This window comes from Taudactylus pleione, unplaced genomic scaffold (genome assembly GCF_031769625.1).
Source record: "Taudactylus pleione unplaced genomic scaffold, aTauple2 ptg000396l, whole genome shotgun sequence".
Lineage (NCBI taxonomy): Eukaryota > Metazoa > Chordata > Amphibia > Anura > Myobatrachidae > Taudactylus > Taudactylus pleione.
Genome location: NW_028284797.1, coordinates 1,576,276 through 1,590,689, shown reverse-complemented (window position 1 = coordinate 1,590,689; position 14,414 = coordinate 1,576,276). Strand labels below are relative to the sequence as shown.

General features: G+C 47.6%; 1 protein-coding gene across 2 annotated transcripts in view; it reads left to right on the top strand.

Annotated features, from left to right (window-relative positions):
- Nucleotides 1–14,414, top strand: part of TRIM33 (tripartite motif containing 33) — a 167,767-nt gene that overhangs the window by 55,566 nt on the left and 97,787 nt on the right. For both annotated transcript variants that reach the window (XM_088446302.1, XM_088446301.1), the window contains exon 3: nt 12,219–12,366. In XM_088446302.1, the coding sequence (XP_088302428.1) occupies nt 12,219–12,366 (148 nt within the window). The remainder of the gene's footprint in view (nt 1–12,218; nt 12,367–14,414) is intronic.

The window sequence follows — 14,414 nt, the reverse complement described above, 5'->3', positions numbered from 1 at the left end:
GTTAGCTCCGCAGCCTGCCTTCACTCAGATGGGTTTGTCCCAGCAGTCAGTGGTGTCGTCACCCATGCAGGGGTTCCCGAGACAACTAATGGTACCCCACAGTCTCCCTGTTTCCCCTCCTCAGGTCTCTCATGAGCCTGCGTGGGTTAATTCGTTAACAAGCTCTGTACAGCAGTTGTCAGAAGTGTTGCAAGGGGAGTCTGTGATGCGGTCTCACAAGCGGCCGGTGGCGTGTCTGTCTGCTCCTTATGTGGACGACGACGGACGACCGATGATGGGGAGATTCTGGATCTTTCTGACCAGGAACCTCCCCGTCCTAAAGAGTCGGACGCTAAGTCTAAGGTGTATATACCTGGCCTTATTCGTGCAGTCCGTTCTGCTTTAGTTATTGAAGATGAGGAGCCTCCGGTATCAGTCCAAATACGCCTTTTTCAAGGATGTTAAAGGAGATACCACAGTGTTTCCTCTTTCGGGACAATTAGTTGACCACCTTGAGGAAGCGTGGAAACAGCCAGGCAAACGATATCAGCCTCAAAGGCGTTTAGCAGTGGCGTATCCGTTTGCGGACAATTATTTTGCCAAGTGGGAATCCCCTCCACAGGTGGATTCTCATGTGACACGCCTTGTCCGTAGTGCCACATTACCCATGCCATCCATGTCCTCCCTTAAGGATTCTACGGACCGCAAGGTGGAGATCTGCATAGAAGTCCGTCTATTCCCTTGCTGGGGGGGCAGCGCGGCCAGCTATGGCCATTTGCTGGGTTTCCAGAGCTATGGAGCGCTGGGCTGATGCGTTGGAGGCGTCCGACGGTTCGACTGAGCAGATGGAATTGATCGGCAATCTCCGAGATTCGGCCACTTATGTCAATGAAGCGGCCTTGGATATTATTACCCTGGCGTCTCGAATTTCTTCGGCAGCTGTGGCTGCTCGTCGCACCTTGTGGTTGCGATCCTGGAAGGCGGACGCTGATTCCAAAAAGGGTTTGTAGGCGTTGCCGTTTAACGGAGAAGTTCTCTTCGGTCCGGACCTGGACAAGATTGTAGCCACGCTGGCGGCAGCTAAATCTGCATGTCTCCCGTCGGCTGCTGTTCCTTCTCGTTCAGGTACTTCGGCCTTATAGGGCCCAGGGCAGGCCTAAGGCACAGTCCTTTCCCCGACAGGCTGGCCCCAAGAAATCGGCCAAGCCCCGGAAGCAGGCCTGGAGTACCAGACGTCCGGCCCCTAAGCCAGATGACAAGCCTGCGGCCTGACGGTCCGGACCTCCCTTTGGGGGATCCCAAAGTGGGAGGCCGCCTGCTGCAGTTCGCCCGGTGTTGGTCGATCACCACGACAGACACTTGGGTTCTCGAGGTGGTCTCACACGGGTATGCCCTCTCCTTCCGGCACAGACCGGAACAAAGCCACGGAGCTGCAGAAGGTTTTGCACACTATGCTCCAGGCTGGAGTTATAGTGCCTGTTCCATTCTCCCAGAGGGGCCAGGGTTTCTATTCCAAGCTCTTTTTGGAGCAGAAACCCAATGGGTCGTTTCGTCCGATTCTCAACCTCAAAGCTCTCAACAAACCTTTGCGGGTGCCGAAGTTTCGGATGGAGACTCTACGGTCCATCATTCTGGCGCTGGAACCTGGGGACTACATGGTGTCATTGGACATACCGGACGCTTACCTGCATGTCCCTATTCTTTTGCGCCATCAGCAGTTCCTCAGATTTGCAATCCGCAGCGACCACTTTCAGTTCCGGGCGTTACCTTTTGGCCTGGCGACAGCACCACGTGTTTTCACCAAGGTGATGGCGGTCATGGCGGCTTCCCTGCGGCTGCAGGGAGTCCGTATGTTGCCGTACTTGGACGACCTTCTCTTAGTGGCAGGATCTCCGGAGCTCCTTCTCCGCCACTTGGACCTGACCATTGCGCTACTGCATCGGCACGGCTAGTTGATAAACTGGCAGAAGTCCACCCTGATCCCGTCTCAGCGGATTCTGCACCTCGGAGCCTTATTGGACTCGGGACAGCAAAGGATCTTTGTGACAGGGGAAAAGATCTCTGCCTTACAGTCGAGGGTGCGCAGTTGTCTGCAGAGCTGCCGGGTGTCTCTACACTCGGCGATGAGGTTACTGGGCTCCATGGTGTCGGTGTTCGACATGGTGGAATATGCCCAGTTTCACTGCAGACCTCTGCAGCACCTGATCCTGTCCAAATGGAATGGACTGCCTCAGTCTCCAAAATCCCAGACGATAATGCTCACTCCGGAGGTTCGCTTGCTTGGTGGTTGCAGACGACCCATCTCAACAAGGGTCGTCCGTTCTGGGTGGCGAATTGGGTCCTGTTGACAACTGACGCCAGGCCTCGGGGCTGGGGAGCAGTTTCGGGTCCACACTTGTTCCAGGGCAGGTGGACTCCGGCAGAAGCAGAGCTTCCAATAAACATCTTGGAACTCAGAGCGGTCTTCAATGCTCTCCAGCAGGCGCATCGGGTTCTCCAAGGTCGCCCAGTGCAGGTCCAGTCGGACAACGCTACCGCCGTGGCCTACATAAACCGGCAAGGAGGAACCCGAAGTCGGGCGGCTCTCGTAGAGGTGTCTCGGATCCTGGTATGGGCGGAGCGCAATCTTCCGGTCTTATCTGCTGTCTTCATCCCGGTAGTGCTAAACTGGGAGGCGGACTTTCTCAGTTGCCAGGACGTTCATCCGGGGGAATGGTCCCTGCACCCGGACGTTTTTCAACTGCTGGTGGACAGGTGGGGTCTTCCAGAGATCGACCTCATGGCGTCCCGGCACAACAACAAGTTGCCGGTGTACGGGTCTCGCACAAGAGACAAAGAGGCGTCTCTGGTAGATGCTCTGTCCGTCCAGTGGACGTTCCGGTTTGCTTATCTCTTTCCTCCGGTTTCCCTTCTTCCACGGGTAATCCGGAAATTCAAACAGGAAGGAGGAACGCTCCTGTTGATAGCTCCCGCATGGCCCAGACGGCACTGGTTCTCAGACCTTCAGGGTCTGTCCGTGGACAGTCCTCTGCGGTTACCACTCCGACCGGACCTTCTGTCACAGGGTCCTTGTCTTCATCCGGACCTGACTCGGCTGTCTTTGACGGCGTGGCTGTTGAGACGGCCATGTTAAGGTCCAGGGAGTTTTCCAGCTCGGTAGTGCGTACCATGCTAAGAGCTCGGAAACCGTCTTCCGCGAGAATATACCATCGCGTGTGGCATACGTTCTTCCAGTGGTGTCGACCGAGAGGTTATGCACCGCGGGAGTTTCGTCTGTCTCGGGTACTCTCCTTCCTACAAGCAGGACTAGACCATGGGCTTCGCCTTGCTTCTTTGAAGGTGCAGGTTTCGGCCCTGTCTGTCTGGTTTCACCGTATGATTGCTACAATCCCTGATATGCGCACCTTTATGCAAGGTGTTCTGCGAATTCAGCCGCCATTTGTTCCACCTGTGGCGCCTTGGGACTTGGCTGTGGTCCTGAGGGCTCTCCAAGGACCACAGTTTGAACCACTGGGTTCAGTGGATCTTAAATGGCTAACAGCTAAGTTTTCCTTCTGGCCATAGCTTCAGCCAGACGTGTTTCTGATTTAGGGGCTCTCTTGTAGACCCCCTTTCTTGATTTTTCATGGGAACAGGGCAGTGCTACGCACTCGTCCTGACTTTCTTCCCAAAGTTGTTTCCCAGTTTCATGTTAACGAGGAAATAGTTGTTCCGGCTTTTAACTCACCCGGCCTTTCAGTGGGTGAGGCCACTTTGGATGTTGTGCGGGCCTTAAGGACTTATGTTGACCGCACTTCTTCGTTTAGGAAGTCGGACGCCTTGTTTGTCCTCTATGGCTTCCGTAAAAAGGGTTGGCCTGCTTCAAAGCAAACTTTGGCAGCCTGGATCCGTATGGCTATTTCTGAAGCTTATCTTCATGAAGGCTTGCCGGTTCCTCCTTCTGTGAAGGCTCATTCCACTAGGTCTGTGAGTCCTTCGTGGGCAGCTCGACGTGGTGCCTCTGCAGTCCAGATCTGCAAGGCTGCTACATGGTCCTCTGTCCATACCTTCGTGAGGTATTACAGGTTTGACACCTTCGCCTCTCAGGATGCTTCCTTCGGGCGGCGGATTCTCCTTCCAGCACAGGAGCGTCCCCACCCTTAAAGGATACTGCTTTGGGACATTCCCAAGTTATCCTGTGGATACCCTATGGACCCTGAAGTAGAAAATATGAGATATGGTAAGAACTTACCCTTGTTATCTCTATTTCTACGAAGTCCATAGGGTTCCACAGGACTCCCGCCCTGTCGCACCTGTGGTGCAGATGGGCTTTGCTCTGGTCACCGGTTTTTCCGTCTCCCTCTGGTGAGAATGTGATTCTTGTGTGTATCCAGATCTTTTTTTCTCTCTCTTCCTTCTCCTCCTCCGGCCTATGGCTTGGTACTAACTGAGATGCCTTGGCTCGGGGGCGGGGTATAGGAGGGGGGCCCTAGTGCATCCTGGGAGGCTGAAAACTTAACTCTATGGTGCCCGATGCCTGACGTCATCACCTATACCCCAAGGTATCCTGTGGAACCCTATGGACTTCGTAGAAATAGAGATAACAAGGGTAAGTTCTTACCATATCTCATATTTTGTGCATAGTTGAGTCACTTGGCCTTGTTTCCACATCGAAGGTATGGCTTTTCAGCCACAATTTATCCATGAAAACCACTTCTGGACAGACTTCTCCGAAGTAGATGGGTGTACCTGGGTCCCACTGGTTTCTGCCAGTTCTGAGCTGATGGCACTGTTGGACATCTTCCAATTTATAAGGGAAGCAAGCACATTTTGAAACCCCAGTCGTCTTTGAAATCTTTGCCTGGGAGAGACCTTGCCGATGCAGTACAACTACCTTGTGTCTTGTTGCTGTGCTCAGTCTTGCCATGGTGCATGTCCTGTCACATGGTCTTCCACAACCTCACCTTTGTAGCAGAATTTGGCTGTTCCTCACCCAGTTTTAAGCCTCCTACACAGCTGTTTCTGTTAATGGGCGGAATTCAATTGTGACAGGAATTCGCGGGCCGCTATGCAATTGTTCCAGATTTTCGTGCTGATCGCGCCCAAAGTGGTGGGGTTTAGCCGCGTAAAGCAGCTAAACCCGACCAAAGTCCAAAGCGCGATCGCGAAAAGTGATATTTGGGCGCCCAAACATGTCACTTTTCTCACATTTCAGCTCTCACCCCCCTGGGGCTGTGAGCTGAAATGTAGCGCTGTCAGCTGATCGTGCCAGACAGGAGCAAGAATTGAATAGCTCCGTCGGGTGCGATGGGGGCAGGAATCAATTGAGTTCAGCCCATTGACTGTTTAAACCTACATATGAAAATGATCATTGTCACCTTTAGGAATATAGTCAGGTGTATGATTAACCAATCATACACCTGACTATATTCCTACAAAATCCCTGACTTTGTGTAAGTGTACCTAGAAGAATTGATGCTGTTTTGAAGGCAAAGGGTGGTCACACTAAATATTGATTTAGATTTCTCTTCTGTTCATGCATTTGCATTTTGTTAATTGATCAAATTAAACAATTAACACTGCTATTTTTGAAAGCATTCTAATGCCGGGTACACTCCAGACGATATGTCATCCGTGTACCCTCAATGTCACTGACTATGCGTGCTTCCGCATGCATGCAGGTCCGATGGGCAACAGTCGGCAAGGGTCATGCTACTGAACGCAGTATGGCCCTTGCTCTTGCACAGTCGCCTTCGGCATCAGCAAGTGTGTATGCACTTACAGATGCCGGGGTGCATTGCTAACGAGGTTGGCGCACACTAGACATCGTCTAGTAGTGTGTACCGGCCTTTACTTTGTAGCATTTTTTTCCACACCTGCCTAATACTTTTACACTGTAGAGTGTATGTAATATATATTTATACATGCATACATACATACATATCACATCACTTTGTAATTTATAATCTTTTTAGATTGATGTTGCCTTGTCAGAAATCTAATTGGTTGAGAGTGACTGTTATTTATACAAATGGGGCAATCGCAATGATTATCTTTTATTTATAAATAGGCCATTGAGCTTGAATAAATGTGATTTAATAACAACAATTTGAGACCGGAGCCATAATATTGAACTCATTTTAATAAACACTATTTTCTTGTCTTATTTACACTATAAATTTTTAAATATTTCACTGCATTTATGATAATAAGATATCCTTTTTAATGTATATCAAAGGATTTGTTCTTTTAAATTATTGGTCTTTGTGCTCTTTTTTCTTATGTTGATATGGAATATCTGCAGATATATTGGGAATCTGCAGTGGAGCACAACCAACGCAATATCGTTAAGACATATTGCTGGTAAACACTGCCCGACGCACACAAGATATATTGGCCGATCAACTGATCGCCCAATATATCTGCCGGTTTATACCCAGCATAAATTGGTTTGCAGAGCTCATCAGTCAGCAAAGATGACAAGCTGCACCTGATCCTCCTTGATAAGGCTGTCCAAACTCTCCTGTCGACCTTGCTCAAGTGTTAGAATAAATTTGGGTATGGCCATATGGCAAAGGATATGGATAACATAATTATGGAAGTATGCAGGTATTAAGCAGCATAACTTTAAGCTTTAGATTTATTTTTGTCAGGACAGATTTGTTTTGTAGCATCTTTGTTATAAATGTTCTTTTAAAAGCATTACATATAGAAAACGCTGCAAAGGAGGGAAATACGGTTATTCTCAGTAAACGCTATACAGAGTCTAGTTTCTACATATGTGGTGTGTTAGAGTTGGAGGTAAATGTTTTTTTCCTTTGGTGCAAACTGCTATTTTTTCATATTGCACATTTGTGGTGATCATTCCTCACACTTAAGCTGGGTACACAATACACGATTTGTGTAGCAATCATGACACCTACGACCACTATGTATTGTGTACTCCCAATCTGTTTGTACACATCGTTCATTGCATCGTCCCATCTGATATGCTGCACGTCAGATGGGACGGTGCAAAGTGGAGTACACACAAGTATCGTTCCTGATGTCTGCTCTGTGTGTATCCTGGGCCACACGATCGCAACATCGGAAGTACCGTTGAATGATCGGCGCTTTGTTCAGGTGTGTACCCAGCTTTAGAGAAGTTAAATTAAGTGTAGACGGTGGGTAGCAGCATAGTTTGTGTACAATATGGGCATTTCCATGCAAAAGTGTCCTTTGCGCATGCCACACCCAAAAACGCCCATGTAACTTGCGAATGCTGGATCTGAGGTGCAAAATACACACTGATGATGATCAGCAGCTACTTCTGACTTGCTGAGTCATGATCCCTCTCACTGATTATTTTTTCTACTAGTGTAGTAATGTTCAATTAAATAATTTTTTTTATTTGGCTCTACATTGTATTTTGGTTGGTACATTTACCAGGTCCGGCGACGCGTGGGAGCACATAGTCAGCGACATAGCGAATACACACTGGTCGATGTGGACGGTGGATTGAACGACATTTCGTCTAGTGTGCAGTGATCGCGGTGAGCGACAAAATTTGTGGGTCCCAGGGACCCACCACTTTAAAAAAATGGGGTCCTACCTGACCATTTCTGGATCCCATCATAATTTATGCTTTAGAGCTCCGCATATGCCACCACACATCCCCACATGCCCCTAAAATGCAGATCTGATACCCCCAACAGCATCAGATATCCCCACAAGTCCCTTAAATGCATGTTTTAATGCCTCCATGATCTTTCAGGTAATATGGCTTTCCCCCTGTGCAGTGCCCCCAGGAGCGGTCCCCCTGTGCAGTGCCCCCAGGAGCGGTCCCCCTGTGCAGTGCCCCCAGGAGCGGTCCCCCTGTGCAGTGCCCCCAGGAGCGGTCCCCCTGTGCAGTGCCCCCAGGAGCGGTCCCCTGCCAGCGGCACCGCCTCTTCCTTCTTGATCGCGCCGTCTTCTGGCCCCCTCTGCCGACGGACTGATCGTGTTCCCGCTCAGCAGCGGCTATTCATGACGCCGCGTGTGGGCAGACGCGACGAGCCAATCGCGGCTCGTCGCGTCTGCCTCCTATTGGCTGCTGGACCGCGAGCCAAAGCTCGCGGCCAGTGCCAAACCACTGCCGCCGCTACTTGGCTTCCGGGCAGCGAGCTCCGCTCAGCTTGCGCCCGGAGCCAAGCTTCTCCCGCCGCCACTAGTTGAAGGGACCAAGCGGTCCCTTCACCATGTACCTGCCGCGGTGGCTTACCCGGCGCTGGGAACAAACACTGTCCCAGCGCCGGGCACGGACGCTGTAACGATGCTGGGATCAGACACTTGATCCCGGCACGGCTTTCTACTGCAGCAGCCAATGAGAGTCTATCTGACTGCAGGGAGACGCGCTGTGCTGCAGCCAGCTGTCAGGGATTGGCCACAGCGCAGCGCATCCCCGGGGACTTTTAAAAAGTCAGTCCCCAGTCCCCGATATAGGGTAAACTACGCGCTATAGCGCGTATTTGCGAACACTGGTGTGTACCCGGCTTAAGAGTCATGTGCGAGAGGCTAAAAGAAAGACATCGTGGCACTGCTATCCCATAGAGTACAAAGATGTAAACCAGTTGCCATTTTCCAAACGCATTTTATAGTGTAATACAGAAGTATAAGTTGATACTAATACCTCAGTTGCTAATGATGACTGAATATCATTGGGCTCGATTCAATTGAATGCGAATCAAATAACGCCAGGAAAGAGCTCCCGAAGCTATTAAATTTTGCGCGCTGTTAGGTAGGAGATTGTCCGTTCTCGTACTTTTAAACATGGAGATCGATTCAATTGAGGTTGGAGAATTATTATTTATGTATTACAAGTTGTTTATATACAGAGCATATTTGGCCATTCACATCAGTCCCTGCCCCAGTGGAGCTTACAATCTCTATTTCCTATCACATACACACTAGGTTAATTGGCTCCCAACAAAATTAACCCTATTGGTATCTTTTTGGAGTGCGGGAGGAAACCCACGCAAGCACAGGGATAATATACAAACTCCACACAATTAGGGCTGTAGTGGGAATCGAACCCACAACCTTGGTGCTTTGAGGCAGTAATGGTAACCATTACACCGTCTGTGCTGCCCAAGAATGCCCATTCTCGCATCTTAAATATGGTGTTTAGTCGCGAGAAAGGGCGTTCTCCGACTAAACTGCCTGGCGTAATGCTGTTTCCCCGGCGCTGAGGGCAGAAAACTGCATCAAGTCTGTACTTTTGTCGGATTTCTGCTTGCATCCCTGGAGGGATGTGAGAAGAAATACTTAACCGCGCGCAGTATTGAATAGCTCTGGGAGGTCCTTCCCAGCGCTATTGCTAATTCGCGTTCAATTGAAACGAGCCCATTGTGTTCATTGTGCAGAGAAAAAGTGTTTAACATAAGTGACCTTTCTTTTCACTTAATAGCAAGCATTCCCTTCTATATAGATTATTTTTAAGTAACATAAGTTAGTCAAACGTTCTTTATAGTGTAATGGATTTACTTCTACATGTATTTTAAATTGAATTTTCTTGCCAAAATGTACAAAATCCCAAATTTGTTTTCAAAAGGTACCAAATCTAAATTTATTTTTTGAATAAGTCCATAATAAAGGGCAAAATATCTTTATGACGTATGCAAATATAATGTTTGGCACGGAAAGAATATATGAGCAAAGAGTGAGCGAGGTCACTTCAATTGCATACCCTCAGCGTTTTTTTCTCCATTGCTGTAAAACTTGTTTAGATGGATTTGGTACCTTTTGGAAATGAGCTCCATAAATACATTTAGTAGGTTAATTGGCTGCTGAGAAAAATTCTGTACATCCTATGATGATGCTATCCAAATAACTGGTAGTAATTGTGTTTTCTCCATCTCACCCCTTATCCCAAAAAAGAAGTAAAAGTAAATATAAATGTGTACATATAAAAATAAAATGTCTATTAAAGGTGTGCCCAATATAAAATTCTCATATCCCTGTGATTTACAGCACAAGGTTTTTTTTATTTGTAGATGTTTATATTCCAGCAGCTACAATAATAAAATGTTTTTGTTTTTAGATCAGTTTGGTATTCTGTGGAGTTCTATTGAAATGATTTGGTGCTTGGCCAAATCCTAAAATTTGGGATCTGATTCATCCCTGTTATATGTATACTCAGACTATCTTGATGTGGGCCTGTGTTCTTTGTTCTGAACTTGAGGAATATACAGCTTTACAGAGTAGAGAAGTATGAATCAAGATGCCAAAGAGTAACACATTCAGTATACTATGGTATTGTTAGCAAATGCCTGGTGGACCAAGACATAAAAGACAACCTTTCAAGGTGTCAACTATTTTATAAAGTACTGTGCACAGCCCAGGCTGCTTTTATAGGCAGCATACCCTACTGACACTGGTGAACATTAAAGCTTGTTTCAGTATAACAGTTGCCCTGGCAATGATCGTTGATGCTTGAATATAAAGATATATTGCTTTGTACTCCTATGCAAGTTTTCTAGTCTGTTTTTACTTTTTGGTTTTGAGCAGTATTATCAGTCAAAGGGCGGGATTCAATTAGCTGCTGTAATTATCCACCGGCTAATTGGTCGGCTGGTGCTATTCATTTACAGCCTGCACGCTACACTCAACATGCATTTCTGTTCGAGCCTGAGGTGGCTTGAACAGAAGTCTGCGGTAAGTGCCCTTATCGCAGGTGCCGCAATCATGCTGGTTAATGTGCGTTAGCCACAATTTTACTGTGCAAGGAAAAGGGGTTGTAATGGAATAGGCTCGGGTGTAAGAGTCCAAGGTGACCACCCTTTTCCTCACATGGTAAATTACCACGGCTAATTGAATTCGACACATAGTAGTATTCATTACTAACCTATATACTGATGTAATATGCAGATCTTACACCTTTCCTTTTTTGCTTTATTTAGCACAAGATGCTTAGCACGGCAGTACCACCAGTAGTGATTGGATAAATTGCCAATTATTTTTTTTTCTGCAAAATATTGTGTGTAAAGTAACAGTTTAAAAGTGGCAAATTCTAAGAAAAATCACAAGGCATTGCTATGTCAGAGTCCACGGTATGGCAAATTTGGCCATATGGCTAGAGTTTAGGAAAGGTGTATGTGGACACATCTGTAGTATGCCAATGTATGAAGCCCTTTGATTTTAATCAAATTTCTACATACACCATCAATTTTCTGCGTATTGAATATTTTTGCTAAACTTAATTAATGTAACCAGCTGGATACGATACATAGGGGGCAATTCAATTCATTGCGATGTGAATAGCATCAGGATGTTGGTCCCGGAGCTATTCAATTCACCGCAATGTGAAGTCCTACTATAGAAGCACTTAAGTCAGAGAATACAGGTTCTCGCTACTTTAGCAGTCTGTCGCGAGAGCCAGCTCTCCATCTACAGTAGAGTCTGCAAGACTGTTATGGTGGGTACACGATATGCTCCCTGAGCGATATCGTGTAGTGTGTCCCCGGCAGGCTGTGCTCAATGTCGTTCATGACATTGAGCACAGCCGCTGAACGATATCATTAACGATATCGTTCAGCGACGGGCTCTCTCCCCTATTCCCCAACATGCAGCAACCTGACGAGATCGTCAGGTTGGCCTGCATGTCAGCCCGATGAACGATAATGACGAACGACCCGCGGGAACGCGCGTCGTCGTTATCGTTCATCTTTTTGGGGTTAAAAATGGACGACTTAACGCTATCATTATCGTTCAGTCGTCCACTTTATCGCCCAGTGTATACGCACCATTAGCTCCGTTTTAAGTCGGAAGTTGACCTCACGGCCGGCACTTTAGTCTGATTTCTCCTCGCACCCGCAGGAGGGTGTGAGAAGAAATTCTTAGTAGGACAAAACAGCTGAATTGAATAGCGCCGGGAGCTCCCTTGTGGGGGCTATTCCCACACTGATTGGAATCGCCCCCATAGTCTATACTTAAAATTCTTGTGTTTTAGCTAGTTTGATATAGTTTTAATTTGTATGTGTGAGGGTGGTAATTTGCTCTCAAAGGTTCTGATGCTTTGCAAGTGACTGCAGACCTCTACGTGTTTTTTTTTGAATGAATGGAATTTGCCTTTTTAGGGTGTAGTTGGTAAGCAAGTGTGACACTGTCCTTACAAAGGACTTGCTTGCCACTAATCTAGATATAGCCATCTCGCACTAACCAAAATGCTGGATTTATTGTCCCAAAGATTTATTTTCTTATTTCATATCTATGCAAGCTTTAAATGCCTTTTCTATTTACCCTAGGTTTGTACAAGCTGTGAAGACAATGCAAGTGCTGTTGGGTTGTGTGTAGAATGTGGGGAATGGCTTTGTAAGACCTGTATAGAAGCACATCAAAGGGTTAAATTCACTAAGGACCATATGATCACGAAGAAGGAAGATGTTTCTTCAGGTAAGACATGATTTATCTGCTGAAAGCTTAGATGGGTCGTGTACAAGGATTTTCATTTTTACTAATGTGTGGTAAATTTAAAGGAATTAATGAATTGCTTTATGCAAGTTTTCTGAAGTCTTTTTCTAACTGTTCTTTCAATTTTGCATCTGTGTAGTGTACAAAAAATCCTGTTACCTAATCTTTAAAATGACTTTGTATTAAGTGCTTATCAAGAGATCTTAAAGTTTCATTAGTTGACATTAAAACGGCCATATTAAGTCGGCTGGTGTGTTAAAAGGTGCAAATAATTTACACAACTGACTGGTTATAATTGCAGCACGCTAATTGATCCCCCGGGGATAATACAATTTGCCCCTAAAGCTTGTCCACATCTGGCGTTTTTTTTTCTGGACCTCGGCTTTGAAAAAAAAAAAAAAATCCCCAATATTTAGCCTGGTTTTGGGATGCCGCCCGCAGAAATGCATCGTTCCATGAGCTTGTCATGTGTTCATCCGAAAACTGATCATTTTTCGGGGGAAGAAAAGGGGCTCTAGTTGAATTGCCCAAAGCTTAAAAATGGGGAAAAGTCCAGTTTTTTTGCCCTTGAAAAATACCAGGGCTAATTGAATACCCCCCATTAATTAAAATGTACCCAAGTGTGTCCAGCTTACCTTTTTTCAGAGATTACTCCCTCTCTAGTTGTAACAAACATAATCTTTGATAAAAAGAAACCCATACTCTTTAAGTACCATTCCACCAAAGACCTTCATGACCCCTGAATTGTAAGAGTAATTATTTTTCTACTTCAGGGTCCATAGGGGGTCCACAGGGTTGACCTTGGGGGTATAGCTGGATCTGGATCCACGGGCACCACGCAGTTAAAGCTTTGCTGCTCCCAGGATGCACTTGGGTCCGTCCTCCTCTATACCCCGCCCCGGCCACAGGCACCTCAGTTTTAGTTGGTGCCCGGCCGGAGTCGGGTCACCCTGTCGCAGTGGGGCTGCAGGAGCAGCCCCTAAGCTTTATTTTAAAAGAAAATTTTTTTATTTTTTTCTTCTTTTTTTACACTTTTAGAGCGGCAGCATCAGACTGTCCTTTAGGACGTCCACGCTGCCGCTCCTTCTCCCCGCTGGCGCCGCGACGCCAGTACAGCTCTGGGGATCGCGGCGGGACCCCAGAGCCTGTACTAGCCGGGCTCTGGGGACTCCCTTGACTGCTGCCGGACGCGACGGGGATCAGGTAAGCCGCGGGTCGCCGCGTGCGGCGGCCCGCGGATACTTCAATGCAGTCAGGAGCCTCCAGTCTCTGGGGACAGACCGGAGGCGCTAGCGGCGGCGGCGGGCTCCCCCTCAATTGAGGAATACCCCGCGTGTCCGCTAGACCACCAGGGTATCAGGCTGGTAGCGGGACCGGCAACCCGGGGGTTAATTGCTAGCCAGGGGAGGCAGCCTTCCCTGTCTAGCGGCTCCTCCCCTCAGCTCAGCGCGCCTTTCAACTAGGAGTCTGGCGTCGCTGAGCTGCTCTTATGTCTCGGCCACTCCTCCTCTGAGGTCTCCGGCGGCCATCTTTACTGGCACATCGCAGACTCCCAGGCGGTATCAAGTGGACCGGTCCCCCTGTGTACCTCTCCCCTGCTAAAGGACAGTGTACACAGCGCTATAGCCCTCCCAGACACTGAATCTGGGCGGTTGATTGTAGCGGAAGGTGCAGTGAGTACTAACTTTTCTGCATTGTATGTGACTATTGCTAGTGCTGCCTGTCTGTGACTTATTCTCCTTACTGTCAGCTTATAACTATCCCTTTCCTTCTCCTACGGCCCGGCAGGTGTGTGGGGGAAGGGCGTTTTTCTGAGACCCTCACATATATAAAACACGTATTTGTGGGGTCAGTCACATACTGTTGTGTGCTACACAGTACCATATCTGGGCTGTTGTTTCGCATACTGGTGAGTGCGCGGGTGTTAAAACCGTAATTCCTCTGGTGATACCTATTTCTTGTGTATTTACGGTATCATGTCGGATGAGGAGACTGAGCGCTCTGTGGCTCCTGTGCTATTTTCCTGCAGA